This window comes from Drosophila gunungcola, assembly GCF_025200985.1.
Source record: "Drosophila gunungcola strain Sukarami chromosome X unlocalized genomic scaffold, Dgunungcola_SK_2 000023F, whole genome shotgun sequence".
Lineage (NCBI taxonomy): Eukaryota > Metazoa > Arthropoda > Insecta > Diptera > Drosophilidae > Drosophila > Drosophila gunungcola.
The window spans coordinates 19869-42384 of record NW_026453185.1 but is presented as its reverse complement, the minus strand read 5'-3'; the positions used below and the strand labels follow the sequence as shown (position 1 = coordinate 42384).

Genomic DNA, 22516 nt, shown 5'->3' with positions numbered 1-22516 from the left:
TTTTTTCTACTTTTTTGCTTGGAATCCGAAGCGAAAAAGACAAATTTTTAGTAGCACGAAATTCGTGGCGAGAAGAACTCTGAAAAAAACGCGCGCCACAAATTAAAGTTGAAGTTAAACACCACACAAAAAGGAATTGAATTTGCCGCTCTGCCGCTGCCTGCGTCTCTGCCCCCCGCTGCGCTCTGCTGCGCTGCTGCGAATTTAGTTTCAATCGAGATTCACTCGCTGCGGGTTCGCTTCGCATATTTGCTGCCTCGAGTTTGCACTAAATAAAGCAGGAAAAACGCTGAAAAAAGCACAAAAAACGCCGAGGAAGAAGCAGAAGTAAACCACCTCAAAAACACCTCAGAAAAGGGCGAAAAAGCAACGAAACTAAGCCAAGAAAGCAAAAACAAAATCCCAACGTCATTTTAATTTTGTTCTGTGAACGAGTGTGTGTGTCAGTGTCAGTGCCTGTGTGTGTGTGTGTGTGTGTGTATAAGCAACTGCTGCGCTGTAGTCGACAGCGCAGCGACTGCGACGCCGACAGCGCTGCAGAATTTTTCGCCAAGAATAAAGTCGGCTGAAAATAACGGCAGTAAATAGCTGAAAAAAAGAAGGTCAACAGTTGAAAACTTCAACCCAGTACCGACAATTCACCACCACCACCCACTTCACTTCGCTGCTGACGGCGACCGCGGCAGCGACTGCGACAGCGGCGTCGACGTCGCCGCTGCCCAGCGTTTTCCGCTTTTCAGGTTCTTCTTCTTCGCTTCTCTTCAATTCAACAGCGCTTTTCCGCTCGCCTACCTCATCGAAGCATGTTGATCAACCGCGGCTCCCTACTCGAAGGTAAAACAATAAAAAAAACGATCACAACGCTTAAGGCAACAAGTAATAACAACAAAAATTTCAAGAACAAATTATAAGAAAATCAGAAAGATAAGTTTAGGTTACATTCGATATTTTTGCTGTTCGAAAAATTTGTATTGTTAAAAAAGAAGTAAAGAAAAGTACAATTTAAAAGGTAATATAAACTATCTACCGACCCCGGATTTTAAGGCTATTTTATTGTTAATCCATACGACATTTTGGCAGCCAAAAGACATGACATTTTCTATGACATTTGAGCAGAAATTTTTAAAAATAAAATATAACTCGTATTGTAATACAATTTGACACTGACGCTGGTAGCATTGTGAGTCGAATTTTGAATATGATTTAGAAAACAAATATCGTGCCCAATGAGTGAGTTAAATAATATCTAATACCTGGATTTCATACACACATTTCACATATACATATATATAAAAAAAAAATCTTAAGCTGTTTCTTTTCCACCTGTCTAAAAAGAGAGAATCTAGAAAAAAAATATGTGAGAATTTGGAAATATAGGATGACAAGAGATGAAGAACAATGGAAAACAGTAAAAACATTCTTGGAAATTGTTAAACAAATTAAAAGATGAGGAGCTAAGTATGTCTAAGACTATAAGCAATAAACTTAAAACAAAATAGAAAATTTTAGTCGAGTGTCGAGACTATCATAACTTCTAAACTAAATTTTTTGATTTGCGAAATTTAAGGTTTTAAGAATCTATACGAATAGATCCCAATTTAGAGTAGTACATTTTCTTTTGTTGCTTAGAATTATTTATTAATAAATAAAACGCAGCGTTATTTTTGAGGTTTCAATCTGGAATCATCGTTAACGCATTGATCAAGGTGGAAGCCATCATCATCATCTCATCATTGCTTGGCATTGCAGTTTGCAAATGAAATGATTGCGCGCGCTCTATTCCATTTCCATCCATTTCGAATAGGATGTTCCAGTACTTGGGATCCACTTCCATTTGTCTTGCGTCATTCCGCACCATTCCGCACAAACCCCCACCAGCTCATTTCATTTCGATTCAGTTAAAATGCCCGAATCCACCTTGAGTTTGCCACCTCATTGGACTACCCTCACTGCCCCATTTAACTGAATTTTTTTTTTTGCTTTCATCATGCACCTGCGTTCGCTTGCCAACTACGTTTATGCAGTATACAAATTTGCGAATTTTTATTTTCCAGCGAAATTGGTTTAATTACTTTTTATATAATTCAGGCTTTGTGGAGAAATACAAGTCTTAAAAATGAAACCCACGTAAAACGCTTCGTGTTTTAAACATGCAAAGTATAATTCATGTGTACTTTATGTGATAAAAACAAATTTGTACAAAACATACAAACACTTGAGTTCTTAATTATCTTCTATTTCGTACATCATTGTTACAGGTGTATACAAAAAGAGAACATTTTACTACATTTCAGAAGATTTAATAAACAGTTCTGTACTTGGTTGTTATTTAAAGTTCCAAAAAAAGCTGAACTTACTTATTAAATTTGGAAGAACGATTTTATGAATTTGAAAGTGCAGTACAAATAACAACCTTCTAGAAATGTCAATTCTTAATCAGATTAAGAAAATCACATAGACGTAGTCGAGAAGTGCAGTTTTTGGCCCGTTTGTGTATTTATTGCCGCATAAACGATTTCAAATTAATAAATTGCTCGCTCTTCTTCTTCGGCAATCTTTTGATTTTAATTCGGATCGTGCGTTTACAGCGCTGCCGCGGTCGCCGCTTTCCTTGGCCTCACTGCGTCATCGTCATCGTCATCAACTTCAATCCGGAGTAAACAAGATAATGACCTACATAGTGGGAGGGGGTGGGTGGGTTGCAGGGGCAGAAGTAGTATACCCGCATACCGATCACAAATGCACCGCGATATTCAATATTTTTGCAGTTGCTTTTTGTTTGGCTCTTTGTTTCTGTTTCAATTTCGATTTCGTATAAATATTTATGCAATTTTGTTCGTACCTATAATTTTCCGATGCCCTCTTTCTACTTTATTTCTTTAATTTGTAATATTCGTTTTTATATCCTTGCAGGGGGCTAATTGAGAAATGAGAAGAAGGAATTTGGGACTCTGTAAAACATGTAAATATATTCTTGAACTGCATACTGATGATGCTGAGAAAGAATATTTTGATGTCTAAATAGTTGCTTATTGTTGTTGTTATTCAATTTTTTGCGTAGGAGTTTTTTGACTATAACTACAAGGGGTAAACAAAATAAGCTTCCACTTATTTTTTCTTTGTTTTTGATTATGCGATCGGCGACCCCCAAATGCGTTTTTCGGTTTTTATATTGCGTGCACTTGGCGTTGGTCCAAATCAACAATCCATAATTTATCAATGTTGTTTGTAATTGAAGAAAATCAAATTAAGCAAACGTGAATAATACGATATGAAATTCCTTTCGAGCGACAGAAATAAGATCGAGGCAAGGGCACAGACCTCTAGAATTTTAATACAGCCAACGCAGAATAAAATAATATGTGCAAACGATAAACGAGGCAACCCATGGGATATTTTGGTATTCAGCTACATTTTGTGAGCATTAAGGTTTTTAAGTGCAAATTGTTTAATTATTATTACATATATTGTTTTGGTCGTCTTCTAGACTAAAGGTTTTTTTGCTCTTTCGCATTCAAACATCTTTAAAAAATCCTATCTCGTATTTCCGCTTGTATCGCCAGCTACATATTTTAACCTGAATTGAAGTTTTTGTGTGAAAAGAAAAAGGAACTTTACTTTCAGCTTTTCACGTCAAAATTTTATTTTTAAATCTTTCGTTAAATATTTCGTTACTCAAACCTAGCCGCCTTTAAATGCACTAGCCAAAAACGAAGAGAGCTTTGTACAAAAATTATCAAAATCAGTGCGCAATAGTGAATAGGTTTGAGCTGAGGCCAAGTCGTCTAGAATCACTAAAAATATCATCCAACAAGAAGGCAGCAAAACAATCTACTACCCGCGATGTAAAACTGAAGGGTACCGCCCTTGAGGGCCCCAAACTGCCGGGGAATAAACATCTGGACCGCCAGTTTGTCCAGTCAGTGAACAGTTAGTGTCCTTCCCAGTTGGTTTGTAGCTTATTAAGGCTATAAAATCTATAAAACCTCTTCTGATATCTGTAATAACAGTTTTTCTCTTTTTTCTTTCTTTTCAGGTAAGTTTACCATCATTTTGCTTATTTATAGCGGGTAAACGGGTAAGCGAAAGTCTGGCAATAATTTTTAAAGTATTTATCATATGATAATAACCACTAAGAAACAACATTTTTAATATCTATAATTAGTTATAAGTGGGGCTTAGGCTACAAAGAGGGCCCAAAGCTGAAAAAATTGTAATGCAATAAACTATATTGTGCAATTTGTTTTTCATAAATATTAGTAATTGCTTTATAAATAGTATTAAGTATAATTTCTTAAAATACATAAGTAAAATGAAAAAAAAAATACTTCTCATTTTTGAAAAAAAAGTATTCTATACCAAATTAAAATTTTTACAAAAACGTTTAAAAGATTAAAACTATAAAGAATTTAAGGTACAAATTATAAAAAAAATTTTTTTGCAATGGTTTCTATTTTTGGATTGTCATTTGATCCTGGTCCCTGCATACTTTTGGGCAGCGCTAGTTAATTAAGCGGTCATTTTGTACTACTTAGCTGCACTTTTTAGGTCTTTTGGGCATTAACGGTTCTTGCACCCCATCTCCCCACTCATTGTTTTTTTTGCACTCTTTCACTTCCAATGGTTTTGTTGAATCACCGGCACGCGCGCTCTCTTTTTCCGCCTCTTTTCTATATCTCTTTCTCGGTTACCTAATTTTCGTAAGCCACCGACACATGAGAAATTCCGGTGCATTGCGCACACATCCACCTACACGAATACAACTGACATATTCACGCACCAAATGCAAATTAGCTTTGCGTTGACTAGAGATTCTATCGCGCCCGCGCTCTCTCCCTCTTTCTGCCCCCTTTCTCTTGCCCCCCAATTTCACGTTCCCTCTCTGCGACTTCTTTGCCGCTCTCTCTCCATGTGTGGATCAATTTTGCCGTCCTTCACAATGCATAGTGCATAATTTGGAATTTTCGATGAAATTATTATTATTGTTTTAAGTTTTTTTTTAGGACGCTAAAATTCATCAACCTTACATAAAAAAAATTTGAAAACATTTCATATTTCTTGATAAAATATACAGTTTGTGGCCAACTGTGCAAGTTTTATTTCTCCGGTTATTTTACAGCTGCGGTAAATGAAATGGTATTTCGTTAAGAAACAGACACATTAAGTATTTTATATAGCAAGAAATTTGGAGCAAAAATAAGAAAAATTTAATAATTCTCATATTTTTTAAATATTTTGGGGTCAGAAATGTCTCCCTACAGCCTTACAAACTTCTGATCAAAATTGAACAAATGTTTTTTTGATACTAAATTCTGTACTTTTAACCTTGTATTTAAATATTATTTTTCAAAGTTAAGTGGTCTTTTATAAACGGCCTGACTTCTAGTTTCAACCGCTGCTGTGCTGCTGTGCTCGTGGGGAGCCGGCGTCGCCGCTGCTGCGCTGCCGGTGGATGTGAGTGTTGGATGTGAATGTGATGTGGATGCCGATGCTTCGACTCGCTCACTCGCGTTGAATCCATCGAGCAGGCGCGTCGTACTCTCTCCCCTCGTTCCGTTCCGCTGCGTTTCTTCCCGGCGTTCCGCGACCATTTACTTATTGTTTTTGTGCTTTTATCAGCGACAAAAAATCGAAAAAATAATAATAAAAATAACGGCGAAACAAAAAGTGAAACAAATTCGTGACGCGCCTGATTATTTCTTCTTTATTTTTTGTGTCAACAGTGTGCAGTGTAATGTGTCCCCAAAACAAATACAAATAAATAGAATTCAATATGTATTGAAATCTAATTAGTTGCCACATTGTTGGTTTGGCCGTCTGTGACACCATTAGAAAATGAGGAAAAAAAGAGCTTAAAAAATCAATTTAATTGGAGTCTATTTCAAGGCGTTGTGAAATGTTTTATTTGCTACTTTAACTTAACACACACACATTTCCTTATATTTTGGGAGATTTTTGTAGTCGGGGGAATGTTCTAGAAAGCATTTTAAAATACTCCATAACATTATATAAATATTATATAGACAAGTTTTTACTGCAAATTAATGAAGAAGAAGTGGCTTAAAATTCATCAATGGAAAAGTTTTTGCAATCTCTCCATCTCGCTCGTTAGCTTGCCCTCTCCCTCGCACCCCTCTTTCCCTCGCAAGACGCACAACAAGTGGCGAATCGATGCGGCGTCATCTTGAAACCTGTTTTTGTATCGTTGTTACTCTTTAAGCGTACACAGATAAAAATAATTAAATCTTTAATTTTAGATGGTTCAAACGTTGTTTTTTTTATTACTTTAAAATTGTTTAGCTTAGGAATTAGTTTAACAAACATCTTAGAGATGTTTTTATCATACAAATTGAATTATTTTCCAGTCTAGAATAAATTTCGTTAATTTCTGCAGCAAATTATCTTAATTTATAAAATTGATTTGTGATGTTTTTGTTAAAAAGATTGAATAACTTATTAATTTATACAATGAGCATATGTGTCGATTGGCAGTACTTCAAGGTACTGCTTCAAATTGATCAATTGTTAAAATACTAATTCAGTATGAATATAACTAAAGAAAATCATGAATATTTAAATTGTTTTCTATGTAGTTGTTACTGCGGCTGCTGCGTCTTCCCGATAATTGGCGTTGGATGGTGGCTCTCTCTTCCCCAGTGCCCCGTACACCTCGAACTCTATCTTTCATTCCACTGATCAACATTTGCTTTTATGGGCAAATGTTCCTCAATGAGTAGTCTTAGCTATGGTGATCAGAGGGAGGAGGCGTTGTTGAAGTCGCTGCAGTACGTGCATGCAATTCCTTATTGGCGACAATGTTGAAATATGCGTCTGGTTGCAAAGATAGCAGCAGAGAGCAAAATAATAGGTGCAAAAAGCTAAATAACTTTGTAGTAAAAATTTAAATTTAGGGAGGAGACTAAACTATATCACAAAAATATAATCTGGAAGTTTTAAAAGCTACTACCTTACCATAAAGACGAGAAAACTAATCTCTATGTCAGTCAACTATGGTAATCGAATGGTTAATTTATTTAGGAATTCCTAAATGTAGTAAATTAAATTTACGTAAGACGATAATTGGAAGCATCAATGTTAACAAAAGTCCCAATGTAAAATTCTTTTAGACGTTCACTTAGTAGAGCACATTTAAATAGATTTGCTTTCTGAAATATTTACGGTAATATTATTACTATTTCATAACATTACTAAAGTCAACAGGTTTATTTGACACTTTTAAGTGTAACCTTTTTAGCTGACTGACCAAAAAAAAAGTGTTAATCCATTTTGAAGCTGAATAGCCTTATTTATTTATATAACTCAAACTTTATTAATATTTTTTTTTTCAAATAATAGTCCTTATAACTTTCTGAAAGTAAAGTGTTTCGATTTTTGTTAAATTTAAGAGCTTGTTTGTGTATTTTATCACTTTAGGTGTCTATTAGTGTGACCGCTAGTGTGTATAGTGGCTTGGGCCAAAAGTGAATTATTCATGTTGTTGCTGCTGTCGCTGTGCCAGTGGAAAATTCCCAAAAAAAATTCGCATGAACTGTGCCGGCTTCTCCTCCTCCTTCTTCTTTGCCCCTCCTTGGCTGCTTTTCTCCTCCGCCTCCTCCTGCCACTCGTTCTTCTTCTTTGAGTGCCCCGCAAAGGCAAAAAGTCGAAGTCGAAGTTACTTTATGGGTGGTTGTTGTTGCTCTGTCTTTCGCTTTAGTTTTTTTTGGTTTTAATTTCTTTAACTTTTGTTTCGTGTTATAAAAATAGCACAGGCGAAGAAATATTTGCACACTACACACACGTGTGTGTTAGCATTTGCTAATTTTCTTCGTTTGGCGTTTTTTGTTTGTTGATTTTTCTGGTGATTCGCCTAATTCTTTTTTCCTTTTTTTTTCTGCTGTCTGTTAATTTTCTCTTTTGGTTGTGCGTTACCAATTTTTTTCTCTTTCGCATTATTAAGGCAAAGAACTTGTATCTTTAATGTGACAAATAGTTTTTCGTTATTTTAAGCTAATCTCTTTCTTTATATCTTTCTTCCGCTCTTTCTTCTCTTTTACTCCCCCACGCCTTAAATGTGTCAATGGTTCAAGGCAGATGAATTAAGTATTTCAAAAGGAGAACTAACCTCCGAAGCTTTTCATTCAAAAAGCTTCTCAACAGGGAGCTTTGCTTTCGTCAGACTTTTTTCGGGGGCCAAAACTGCATGACGTACCGCCAAATTCAACAACAAAAATATACTTTTTCGCATTCGCTTCATGGAAAAAAAAAATACCGTATATAAAAATCTGCCCGGAGAGACTGGAAAAAAGTATTGGTTTGGATGAATGGAATCAGAATCTTATCAAAGCTTATTTTAAAATGTTGCCTATCTACATTTTTCTATCAAAATAAAGTTTAAATTTGATTGTAGAAAACTCCGCTCAGTTCATTTAAACTGAATCGATCTCGTTAGACGCAGTTGTTGCTGTTCATAATCTTAAAGTTCCCCCCATATCTTTCTCAGCTACCATTCTCATACTTGATGCAAAGTCAGCTGACTTATGTTTCATTTGAGCCACGCTTTCCACGTTGATCCCTTTACAAATATTTTCACGTCTCGATTTACATGTTTGGGTTTATTTTGTATTTGTAATTATCGCATAATGACGGTAGTGATGACGCGCTCAAAAAACCGATCAAAAGTCGGGATCATATTGCCCCCCCGACGATTTCTCACGCCCATTTTTGGAGGTGAATTGGGGTTTTGACATTTTTGGTAACCAGAAATGTCGTTGCGACCGCAAATAAAAAAAAAACGAAAAAAAAAACAATATACGGAATACGGCCAATGGAAAAAAAAAAAACCAGTGCAAACCCCATAATGACAACACTTACAAATGGGAATACAGTGCGTTTCATAATACTGGAATATTGCAGTTTCCGGTAAAGATTATGTATAATGTTGGCTTTTGCTATATACATACCATATATTTTTTTTTTATTCGGATATAGAACGCGATATTTTTGTAGTATTTTAAGTAAGCAATTTCGCAATATTAAATTTAACTGATTGAAGACGTAATCAATGTTCTTAATATGCTCTTATGTAAATGTATCATTGATTAATCGATTCTTTTGATTAATTTTCCGATCCGGACTGTATTTTAATTCATAAAGTCACATACATTGGCACCAAGAACCTGCTGACGTTGTCGCATTGTTGTTATCGTTTAATTAACATTTTTCACTTCAATTTGCAAAATAATACGTACAATAATAATGACAAAGCAGGTTGGGATGATACGGAATCGAATCGAATCGTATCGACTATATAATGCAAGGGAAAGGAATATGGAAAGGCGTCAGGCAGTTGAATAAAAATAACGTTAACAGCTCGTTGGATACAAAAAGCTGGCCAAGAAGCCACACGACGTCTCGGGTAATAAAAGTGTGTGCTTTAACAGCCGCGCTGTTCTATTCCGCTTTATTCCATACTCGAAATTGCTTTTTCGACCAATTAATTAGCTTATTTTTTATTGCATGCAATTCTATTAAGTGACTTTCGTCCGTTGATTGGATTGTTGGGATTGTGTGTGGGGCATACAAATCGATTGGGAAAGACTTCCATTACCATACCAGCATTAAAATTTAATTTTTCGGATTTGTTAAATTTAAAGTATAAAGTTTTTTGTTGTTTTCGTAAAAATTTTACCTGTTACAAGTTAAGAAAACTTAAATTTTGAAGATATGTTTAGATTTTTTTTTTTAAAGTTTATATTAAACCTGAAGGAAATGGAGTTTAAATCAAAACAAGTTTAATAAAAAAGATTCACTATTCCCTTTTGGTGAAAATAGTTTTGCGGGTTTTCGTTGATTTTTATCAACCACTGTAATTTGATAATAATAATTTGTCGACAAGTTGAAACTAATCTGTTAATTGAGTTCTACATGGAAATGTTGTCAATTAAGGGGTGTTGGTGCCGGGGGGTTGTTGCCCCGATAAATTGCTGTTTGTTCTACTTCATTCTGGCCGATTTCGCGGAAATTCATACTGCAACACAAAAAATGCACTTAATTTATGCGAGAATGTGGAAATGGCGGAAAAGCATTCGCCTTTGTGCCGCCTCGCTCCTCTTTATAAATATTCGTGCAGGGTGAATGGAGAATATCGTCTCGTTCTATTGATAATGTTCAATATATATAGCATATATAGCCTCAGGTGCGCTTTTAACCTTTGCGGCTTACAAGCACGCGAAACTTAAAACGAGACTCGGATTTGTCTTTGGCCATTTGCGGTTCTTTTGTTGGTTGGTGTATTTTTTGGTGTGCGAGGCCAGTAAACCACATGAAAACCAGTTGTGTGGTGTCGGTAACTCCGCCGCCCACCTTCCTCTATCCCATCGTTCCCGCCCCCCAATTGGCAAGGCCGATTATCGACCGCTGACCGAAGGCTGCGAAGAAAAAGCAAAACAACAAAAACTTAAAACGTTTAGAAAGTTACCAACTGTTTAAGTTGCCTTGATTGATTTGTTGCGTTTATTGTTCATTCCAATCAGCTGCTTAGGTTGATGGTCGAATTTGGCCTTGGCTGCGTTCTTTTCTATTGTTTCAAAAGAACGTTTTACTTACAGTAACATTTGAAACGATTTGAAAAGAATTAATTCTTTATTTTGATTTTATTTTCGTTTCATCCACTATTTGTTGGTGATTTTATTCTACTCTAATATTAAGATATGTTTGTTCCATTCCTCCATTTCAATTTAATAAAAATTTGACCGTACCTGCTAGTGTTCCAGGCCATTTCGTTTCAGCTTGTTTTACTTAACACTTAACCAGCCGTTAATTAACCAATCAACAATCAAAACGATTCGAGTCCAAAAATAGGCACCTATTATTTATCACTCGCCTTTCGGCTATTTTTAATGCAAATTCCTGGGGAGATAAAATGAAAAGGGGATTGGAATGGGTTAGCCAAAGACGTTTAATCAACGGCGCGTGGCGTCTAACGAAATCATCGCATGACCAACTAAGTCGCAACCCCCTCTTCCACCGATTACACTGAGATTTTTCACCGCTTGCCAAAACTTTCCAGTCTGCTGCACAACAATGTGAAACGGAACACGAAACGTTCCTCTTCTTCAGATATATTATCTGCGTTTCGTTGCGAATCTTTTGGCGCAATTAGCGTGCACAATTAGCATATCCCTGGCACTCGTAGCGTCGTCCCCTTCTAGCTTGTTTGCGTGCAAATTAAATTAGCAGCCCCGGCCAGAAAGAGACGACATAAAGGGAAGTACTGGATGAATTATTGGATGGAAATATTTAATGGCTTCGAGGTGAAGTCCATTGTGTGTGCGACTCCAAATTGTTGATTAAAAAGAAAGATCCTCAACTTTTCCAGTGGTTGATCTGCAATTAACACTGTATTACTTATGCGCCGAAATCATTTTCCGCCGTGCCATTTACTCGAAGTAAATATACGATATTGGAACTATCACTTATCGTGGGTCCATCAATAATCCGTGTATCACGTGCCACCCCAAAACGCCCCCGATTGTCTATTTGAGATGTGGCATTTATATCTCGTTGTAAATTCAATCCAGATTTTTGTTACCGGGGGTTACCGGTGGTGTCTGGTCTGAACTGAATATGACCCATCTTGGCCTTAGTTATTGTTTGGGTTTACTCAGTGCACTAGAACTTGGGCGAAAAGTGGGTCGGGTATTTGGATTGTCTGGGGAATATCTTATCGCCTCCATATAGTAGTTATTGTCGTCTGCCGTCTAGTGTCATCTATTTTCTGCGCCAGATACCACAGTGTTTATGTGGTTCGTGACTCGGCAAGCATAGATGGGGTAAACAAACTGGAGAAAAACCCTTGGACAAGAGAGGGTATTAAAGTACGACTTGGACTTTGGATTGAAGTTTAAAGGTTATAGTTAAAGAGTAAATGTAAGAGTAAAGTAGTACAACTTATAAGGTGCCTAACCAAAAAACATATATTTAAGTTATTCAATTAAAGTTCATTTCAAATAAAATCGAAATAAAATCTTGAAGTATTATACAAACGAAAAAACCCTACAATGTTTTAGGTGAAAATAAATAATATTATTTTTTCTGTTGATTTGTTGTTGGATTTGTGAGATAAGAAATATAATTTCCTTAAGATAGGGACCACTGACTTTTACAGAAATGTTATAAAAACTTCGTGTTGTTTATATACAACATTTTGAAAATACGTTTTTTATTTTATTTTTTGTTTAACCTGATGAAGTTTCTAGAATCTTGGAGTTTTTTTTCTTTACTTCATGTGGGGAATACTGACCTTTGTAATAGGTTCGGTGGCTCGCTTTCCTGCTTTCGATTTTAAGTAACAACGCGGGGAAGCACAATGAAACTGAAACAAAAGGGGGCACCGAAACAAAAACAACAAAGGCTTTTTTTAAGAAACAGAGAGAAGAAAAGAGCGAGTAAGAAACAGAAACTTCAGCATTGCCTGACGCAAATGCCGCCACGCATTGCGTCATTGTGGGGCTAAATGGGGGTGGGAGCGAGAGGGGGGGAATGTACGTGTGGAGTGAGATGGGGGAATGCGTGAGAGAGAGCCGCTTTATTTTTGCTCTCACGAGAGCATTTGTCGGCTTTTTTTTGCTCATTAATGTTTCGATTTTTGTTGTATATTTTGAGGTTTTTTATTGTGTTTTTTTGCTGTTGATGACACATGGTTCACTTGTTTAATGAGAGGGGGTGGGCCAAAAAATAAAAACAAAAGGGGGGTTGGCTCTTCTCTATAATTTTTAATTTAGAGTTACCAAAATGTTGCAATTCTCATGCCCCTTCATTTTTGTTATTTCTCTCGCTTTAAAAATTATCTGATGAAATTCATTGATGTTTTTGCGTACAAAATTGTGGTTTTTTTTTGTGGTATACATTAACAGACATTTTTTTCATTCCTTTTTGTGATAAATCTTGTTGCACAGTTTTTTTTTTATAATATTTTGTTATAATTTAAGTAGTTATATTTTGCTTTAAAAATACAGGTTAAGGGAGTTCGCTGGCTTACTTTTCTTTTTTGTTTTGTCTCTCGGTTTCCTTGGCTTGATTTTTTGTTTTTGGGGGACAAGTACTTGGAACTCTGTATTTAGTCAGCGCGCTTTTAATTTGTCTTTTTTGTTTTCTTCGTTTTTTTAATGGGTAAAAATGTATAGTGACTAAGCCAATGCCAATGTAAGTGGCTTTAACCCATTGAGGCAACTGTTGTTTCGGGGTTTCCCAGTCTTGATTTAGTGTCATTGAAAAGGGGTTTTTTGGAGAATTTCTTGGGCATTTTAAGATACTGCATAAGCCGAGTATCACACCATCACAACAAAATTATTAGGAAATTCCCAATGAGTCATACATAAATTAATCTTTAATTAATACCAATAACATATATTAAAAAATATCGCTAAAAATAGAACGATTAAACTGCAAAATTCTATTATCTATACAAGAGTTTTAATAATAACATGGGGTTAATAAGGGTTAGTCTTTAAAATACACAATCACTCTTTTCTTTATAAGCTGACTCATTATGTTGCTGTTTATATGCAAATTGTGTTGTTTCCATAAATTCCGACTAGAAAAAATAAACAAAAATATTTTGTAATTTGTTATCGATGTGAAAAATAAAATTCTTCTTCTTAGCCTTGTTTATTTGTTTACATTACGCCATACGACATTGTTGTTGTTTGTCATGTAATTATGATAATCAAGTGCAGTAAAAACTGAAAACAAAGAACTTGGCAACAACAAGGGGGTTTTTTTTGAAGGGGTTTTGGGGTTTGTTGTATATGGGGTGAGGTTTTTAGAGTGGATTGCAGCTCTTTATCAACTTAAGTTAATCTTTGCTCTCGGTTGTTATGTGTATATATGTATATGCATACTTTAATATGACGGGACCATATAGATAGGCGATACATGATCCGGGGTGCCTTATTATAAAACTCTCCTGTTTCAATTCACTCTGTCCCCCGTTCCCAATTAACAGGGAAAAGTACTTAACACACACATGACCAAAGTTCACTTCTGGCTAAGCGCTTTTTATATTATTTTTTGATTAATTAGGCAATTTGCTTGAACTTTTGTTATTGTTTCTTTTTTATTTGCTGATAAGATAAGGGCATGAATTGGCAGTGGGCACGTGTGGTTTTGCCAGAAGTTGAGTCCCTCCCACTTCCGCCCACTGGAAGCAAGGCCACTCGACAATTAGTGGTTGGATTTTGCGAAAACTTGACATTCAGCCCACTCCACTATCCGCTGGTTTTTGTTTGTCGCAATTTGGACGAAGTGAGTGATTGGCTTAAGGCTGAAAGTGAATCTCACGTGAGTGGGATATTTAATCGATGAGAGCCTCGAACTGTCTCTTTATTTTGTTTGGCCATCATTTTGTTACTGTGTTAGTTGCTGTTAGTTTCATCACTGAAAAGTGTTTATTTCTGCGTGCGAGTATTTGTTTTGGCAACAAAAATATTAAGAATTAATAATTAATAATTAAACCAAAGTGGATTTGAGCTCTAAATGTGCTGCCTCTGGTCACCTTTCCTAAAGCTATTGGAAACAAAAATAACATGTATTGGGTCAGAAAATTAAAATTGTTCCAAAATTATAAGAGAATTAACCCACAAACATTGATATTTTTGTAACCAATAATTATTTTTAAACTGATTGCTGCAGTGTTAATAACCCAAACTAAACAAATTGTTTTTTTATGCCTTTACAATTCATTATTGATACATAAGTAGATTATTTGTTGAAGAATATAGTGTTGGGATTTATCAGGCTCTTTTAGTGCTCTTGTTTAAATGAAATCTGGTCATGGGTTTTTCCCGCTGTTTCTGCCGTAATCACTTATTCCGATTATTGATTTATAGGTTTAGCATCTGACAAAACTAATCAATTGTTTATGGAATTGAACTTTGATGGAAAATACTCTGTTCACTTAGTTTCTTTGTTTTTTGTATGTCACGTTACTTAATATAAGTGTATTAAATAATTATCATATAATTGCCGCTCTAATAATTCGAGCAAACACATTTGTGTACATCCATGCCCCTAATCAACAAATTTTATTGTTTTAAATTATTTATATTGATTTCCCAATCTATATATAAATATTTACACATTTGCTGTACGTATAATGGGATATTTACAAGGAATTATCGCATTCCCGAAGACGCAGTTTGTACATTAAGCGTGTGTCGTTTCGGTTTTTACCAGTTTTTGGTTGTTCTTATTGCCATTTGGAACCTGAAAGCGTTATATGTGTGCATACACGGCGAGGGGAAGGTGGGTGGTTGACAAGGAATTGTGGGTGGTAACTGGGTGGCGGTTGTTAGCAGGGTTGGGCATTCACTTATCGCGTGTTGGCTTTGGCACCTCTCCTCTATCTCATTCCTTTTGTAATATTTGTTTTGTTTTTCTCCGTCTTTCCCGCTTTACCTCTTTTCCAATTTTCCGCTTTTTTTGTCTTTGGCTTTTTACGGCTTTGTCTTGTTACCATTGTTTTATATAAACCGATTTCAATTGGTACCACTGCTTTAAAAGTAACTGAAAATATTTTAAAATTAATATTTAAGCTGTTCTTCAGGTCTCTATCTTTCACTTCTCATACTTAAAGAAGAGACTACACCAAAAATCCAACACTTCAGTGAAGTAAAAGATCTTTAAAAACATTTTCTTTGTCCCCTTCTTAACTTTATTTAAATTAACCCGTTTCCGTTGGGCTATCGCTATAATCGGTTTGCAGCAGCTGTTGTTATCGAAGTCATATGCTTTGTGTTGTTGATCGACGCTGGTGTGAATGTGATGTGCAGTCTCATGGGTTAATTGCCTTGGTCTGCTCTAATTATTGATTGTCGACTCGGTCATTAGCAGCTGGCAAAGGAAGTGCCGCGATAGCGACAACAATACAAGCTTCTTTGATTTTTTTTTATTATTAATTTATTTTTAATATTTGTTGTTTTCTACTAGGTAACCTCTCGTGTTGCGCGTGTTTTTGGTATCACCCCACAACCTTCCTTCTTTTTGTGAGTTTTTTGTTTAACTTTTGGTATACTCGAGTCTTTGGCAAATAGATGCGCATATTTCCAACGGGTTTCCTTTTTATTTTCCCAAATGGAATGCAAATATTGTACTGTTTGTTCTTTTTTTATTCCCGTTTCTGCTCTTATTCTATTAAAATGCTATTCTATGCGCTCTCGTTATTGTACTTTCACTTTCTTTGAGTGCATAAGGGACCCGAAAGATGGCGCTGCCGCGTGTAAGCAACAGGCGGCGGTGGATCAGTGGGATTGGAACGAATTGAATGTATTTTTGGGTCTCCCAGTTTTTTTTTTTTAAGCTTTATGTGTTCTGTCTAGTTTATTTGCTTTTTTCATTTCACTTTCGATGCCGAATGCGGCCTCTCATTTTATTTTTAGTTTCGATTCAGTTCGACAGCCTAGACCCCAAAAAAAAGGGGCACGGAACGCGTGGTAAAACATGTTTTGTTTCCCACATTCAGAATCAATAATTCCCCGTAAAAATAGCCCGTAAAAACATGTCTTTGGGCAATTACCATCGTTAATACTTACCAACCACGGTAAATGTCAGAGCGCATTATCGACATGCAAGTTCAAGACCAAATAAACAAGAACCACAACCCCTAGGCTGGCTAACAGGCCCCTCAAAAGACCCACAGACCCGCCTCTCCTTTTCACTGGAATCCCCATCACTTAAGCCCGTCCCCAGCTCATTTGCTATTCAAATTGAAGTTGACTCGACACTGGAACCCACCGGCACGTGGAGACCAGTGCAAGCCGGAGACCTGGCGCCAAATGAAAATTTCATTCAATAAATAATAGCTTTTCGAATGGAAAACCACTAAGAAAGTCCAGGATTACTTTTTGGTTTTGTCTTATAGCAATTAGTTGTACAATATATAGAAATTGTAAACGAAAGTTAGCATTCTTTCCAAAAGATTATATCATAACTGTCTGATCATGATAATTACGGAGAAAACAAGTTTTCTTATTTAACATACGCTTACTATACTATACTCTGGTGTCTATTAGTAATGCATTTAAATAAATTGTTGGTTATAAATTATACAAATCATAATTGTCTTAGCCCTAACTAATTTTCCTCGGCTCTATAATACCTCTTCTTAAGGCTAGAGAAAAGGTATTAGGTATAGATTAAAAGAATGGGTTAGGAGCTCTGCGTCTTCTCTAGGCTCAATGTCAAGTCGATAAAAATAAAGGCAAATGACGCAGTGGCCGAAGAAAAAGGGTTGCTATTACTGGGGGCTAGGGGTCTTTACTTAATGTAAAATGTCAGTTAGGGCGGAAGTCAAAGCCTTGAATGGGTTAACCAAGGTTTGGAAATGTTGCAGGGCGGAAAAATACCATTGTTGGGCTAGCGGGTATGTGATAGAAATCTGGTTAGTTGGTTTAGAAAGCTGCCTGCAATTCAAATATACTAACTAGCGATTTGGAAGATCATGGAACTTTGGATAATATTAGTTGACATTTTTAGTGATCACCCTGTCCCAAAGTGCTTCACCCTGTTGCACAGAGAGAGTTGTTGCTGTAGTTTTCTTTGTTAGTTCACCCCCCAACTTGCTGGGTTTCGTTTTTCTTTTGTTTTATTATTATTTTCCCGTTTTCTATTTGTTTTTTTTGCGCCATTGCATGACCTAACCAACTAAGCCAACAAACTGACCTAAGCACCCTCCGTAATTCCCAGTCCCGCCACCTTCTTTCACCAGCCCCCTTTCGTTGGGCGCTTGTCATCGTCTGCAAAACCGCTTTCAACCTGAAACCGTATACCATATACTATATACTATATATGTATATACCTTATATCGTGTACGGGGGAAATGGACATACTGACGCCGACGACGACACATGCAATTATTGTGCTGTTTTGTTTTTATGGGGTTTGTCTTTGGTCTATTGCGTACTGTCTGCTGACCAATGCTGCTTTTTCAGTTAGTGTTTAACTTCTATACGTTTACCGTTGTTGCTTAGGAAGTCCTTTTCTTGGTTAGCCATTCCATTTTATTTCAATTTGACTTGTGCTTGTGCGGACACTCCTATTATTTGTGGTAATGCGACGATGTCCTCTACTCTCGAAACACTTTCTCCTGAACGTCCTTTACCCCATTATGCTATTAGTCGGGGGCTAGTTGGTTAGGTACCAATTGGTAAATCGTACTAACATCAATGTAGCGACGCAGATTATTTTGCCCTGGTAATTTTCCAAATTTCCTATTTATTTTTTCATTAACTTAAATTGTGTGTTGCTACGGAATTGCCTTTGTTTTTTTGCAAGTAATCCTTTCAAGTAGTTTATCTTAAGTTCTTAAATTACATTGACTACAAAGCTTGATATGTATGTATATTGAAATAAGAAAAATAGTTATTAAAGTCGTGTGATCAGATATATATTGCATATTTAGACAATCTTATAAAGGCTTGTCCCTCTTTTTTATAGACATAAATTTTAACTTATTTATTTTATTATTTACTTTAGTAGGCGATTGTGATTACAATGCTGATGTTATTGTTGGAAACATTTCCTTTACGTATCTATTTTCAAGAGGCTCATTTATATTTTAGATGTAGCGTAAATTATATTTTTGTTCATATTTAATTTATCACGTTCGCACTTAAGCACTTCAATAAAAGTATAGGATTGTAAATTAATGGGCCCGGCAACACAAACAATACCCATATGTATAAATAAATAAAAAAAGGCATTTTGTTGTTTTATTATTGTTTCTTTTTTTGGATTTTAGTGAAGTATTTTTAATGCTGATAAAAGGTCATTTTAAAGTAGTGATAAGATAAAGGCTTTTACACGACAAGGGAAATTCAAGAAAAGAAGGCTTCTGAAAGCTAATCAGTTTTGGTTTTTGCCATCTCTTTCGCACGCAAAATTGCAGCTGTGTTTCATTCCATTGAGTTTCGGACTCTGCAAGTTTTTCGATTCCATTGAATTCCGTTGTGCACTTCACTGAGGAGAAAAGCTTACTCTCTATCTCGCTCTGGTTCTTTGGCCCCTCTCTTTCTTCTAGGCTCTTCCCCTCTCTTTCTTGTAAATCTTCACCTCTCTTTCTTTCACTGCGTGCTTGCGTAGTGTTTCAATGCCGTACGTTCCATCGCCCTGCACATGTGAGTGTGTGTGCGTGCGTCAGCGATAATAATTTGGAATTTGAGTTGCCGTTTTCGCTCTGTTTCTGTTTCGCTCTGGTGTGTCTGTTTCTCAGTTTCGATTGAGTTTCGGTCTCGTTTCTTAGTTTGTCGAGTTCTCAGTTCATTCGCGACCTCAAAAGCGGCCGCACATGTTGCACGCTAAAAAAACACACAGACCAGAAAACAGAAATAAATAACCAAAATAGACACTTAAATTTTGAAAATCCCAAAGATCTCTCTCTCTGCCTTTTTTGTTTCGTGTGAGTGTGTATAAATTTAAATGGTTTTTGTTTGGCTTTTATTTATATTTTTTTACGGTGTCCAAAAAACAAACCACAATGTTGGGCTAAATTTAGCCAGAGAGTCAAAATAGAAAAAGTTTGTTTTCGAAAATGCAGCTATAACAGCAAAAATCAGTGTAACCAAATCAAAAGCAACCACTAATTTGTTATTTTGTTTGATTTAAATAAAATTAGGCAATGTGACTGTGAAGCGCGAAGACAAAAAAGTTAAACAAAAATAAAAAGTGATTTAAAACACTTTAACTCCCCCAAAACTGTGCTCAGCTTGGGACACACTTAACTAATTCTAAAGAACTAGGAAGGAAATACTCTAATCACTAGAGTATTTAATAGACCATTAAAAACCTGATGGCAACAACAACAACAACCCAGGCAGCAGGAGCTGCACCAGCTCACAATTTATTGCCCGCCGCCGCCAGTAGCAATAATAATATAAATAATACCCTTAACAACAACAATAATAACAACAACAACAACAGCAGTAACAACAACAATAATAATAATAATAATAACGTGACAAGCCAGCCCATAAAAATACCGCTGAGCGAACGCTTCTCATCGCAAACGTCGACGGGTTCGGCGGACAGTGGAGTAATTGTTTCCAGTGCATCGCAGCAGCAACTGCAGCAGTTGCAATTGCCGCCACCGCGCAGCAGTAGTGGCTCATTGAGCTTACCGCAGGCGCCACCTGGCGGCAAGTGGCGTCAGCAGAAGCTGCAGCAGCAGCAGCGCCAGCAATTACTGCTCAGTCAAGATAGTGGCATCGAGAACGGTGTTACGCGGTCAAAGGTCAAGGATTCTCAGGGCGGTGGTGTGGGAAAACCTGGTCACAATGCCATCAATTCAAAGGAGGCTGGGAACAGCAGCAGCGAAAGTCTGGGCAGCAATTGCTCCGAAACGACTGCTGAGGATCAGCAGCGGATAAGGGCCTCATCCGCTCTGGAACTCAGTAGCAGTAGCAGCGTGGACAATCCCGTGGTCATTGGTGTGGGCAGCACTGTGATGGGCAACAACATCCTGCGCAGCCGCATTAAGTACAAGAGTACCAATAGCACCGGGACCCAGGGATTCGATGTGGAGGATCGCATCGATGAGGTGGATATCTGTGATGATGACGTGGAGATCGAGGAGGAGGACGATGGCGTCAATGTGGACGACGATGTCGAGGAGGCCGACAACCAGTCGGACAGTCAGTCGGGCATAATAATAAACCTCAAGAGCAAATCGGAACAAGAGGAGGAGGAGCCCAAGGAGTCGGAGGTTAAACCCAAAACCCGATTACTGCCACCCGATCAGGCGGAACTTACAGTGGCAGCGGCAGCGGCACGTCGTCGCGATGCCAAAAGTCTGGCCACCGATGGCCACATTTACTTTCCCCTGCTCAAGATCAGCGAGGATCCGCACATTGATTCCAAGCTGATCAACCGCAAGGATGGCCTTCAGGACACCATGTATTATCTGGACGAGTTCGGCAGTCCCAAGCTGCGGGAGAAGTTCGCCCGCAAGCAAAAGCAGCTGCTGGCCAAGCAGCAAAAGCAGATGATGAAGCGGGAAAGGCGGAGCGAGGAGCAGCGCAAGAAGCGAAACACCACCGTGGCATCCAATTTGGCGGCCAGTGGTGAGACCAAAGATGATGAACAACAACCACACTGTGATACTAGCTCTAGGAGCAAACATAACTCGGTACCCAATCCCCCCTCCAGCCATGTTCATCATAATCATCATCTTGTTGTGGATGTGGAGGAGGATGTGGATGTGGATGCCACCAAGCGTGACGTGGGCCAGGTGAAGATGCGCCGCCACAGCCACGACAACCACTACGATAGAATCCCCCAGAGCAATGCAAACACCATCACCACCACCACCACCACCACCACCACCACCCGCCCTAAAAACGATCATCAGTCGCAGGATCAGGACGTCGAGGACATCGAGCAGGGAGCCGAGCCCGAACTCGAAGGAGATGTCGATGCGGACAGCGATGAGAGCGGCGAGAACGTTAAGACTGCCAAATTGGCCAGAACACAGTCCTGCGTCAGTTGGACCAAAGTGGTGCAAAAGTTCAAAAACATATTAGGTAAAATATGACATGTTAGTTCTTAGGACTGCTCTTAAATTGCACAAAAAATTTAAAAATACAGAAAGACCTATTAATTAACTACTTTGAAATTATTTTATAACAATATGTTAGTTCTTAGGACTGCTTTTAAATTTTAGAACAAAGTTTCAATCGAAAAATTCGAAACTGCAAACTGGCACAAATTCAAATTCACACAATTTTCAGTAATTACTTTTAAATAATTCTATAATAAGTAGTTGTAAGGCTCAAACATTTAAATAAAATTTGTTTTTTTTTTATTTCAATTTTGGGCAATCAACTTAATTTCATTCAAAAAATTATTTGAGACTAGACTCATAATTATGGTAATTTAATATAATTGAAAGCAGTTGTGAACAACATTTAAAAGTATTTTGTTTACCTCTTTTACGTTATAGCAAAACAAATTATAAAGTTTTTTTTTAAAGGCTGTAATAAAACCAGTGGGTGGTGGAATAATTATAATTCATTATAATTTTATCTCTATAAACATATCTATTTATTAATTATTATTAGTTATTTAATATTTGAAATACGATTTATTTATGCATTTAAAGTTCTTCTAATAGGAAAAGGCTTTTACTGTATTACAAAGTATCATAAAATGTTATCAATTGTTTAAAACTGTGATTTCTAAAATTTTCCGTTTATTTTCTTCTCTTTGTAGGTAAGTGTTGATTGAATTGAAATACAAATTCCTCAAAACTCCGGAGGGCTTATCGTATCGGGTGAGATTGTTCTATGTACACACACATATACACACAGAGATACATAGATAAGTATGGTTTTGGAAAATTTTCGGAGATTTAATGAAAAGTGATAAGGTTTTCGCTGCGGGGGACTAAGTGAAAATTCATTATTAGTTATTTAAAGATGTTAGGAGGAGGATCGAAAATAGTTTTATGACATTCCTTTTTAATTAC

The 22516-nt window shown here is 36.9% G+C and overlaps 1 protein-coding gene across 11 annotated transcripts in view; it reads left to right on the top strand.

Moving 5' to 3' along the window:
• Positions 1-22516, top strand: part of LOC128260424 (protein kinase shaggy) — a 52796-nt gene that overhangs the window by 11737 nt on the left and 18543 nt on the right. For 2 of the 11 annotated variants that reach the window (XM_052993427.1, XM_052993418.1), the window contains exon 1: positions 19310-21572. The exons of 4 other annotated variants lie outside the window; for them this stretch is intronic. In XM_052993427.1, the coding sequence (XP_052849387.1) occupies positions 19844-21572 (1729 nt within the window). In that variant the 5' untranslated portion in view covers positions 19310-19843. Of the gene's footprint in view, positions 1-63; positions 835-3738; positions 3931-5514; positions 5732-19309; positions 21573-22516 lie in introns of those variants that run through there. 5 more of the 11 variants (XM_052993416.1, XM_052993417.1, XM_052993425.1 and 2 more) reach the window with 5 other exon arrangements.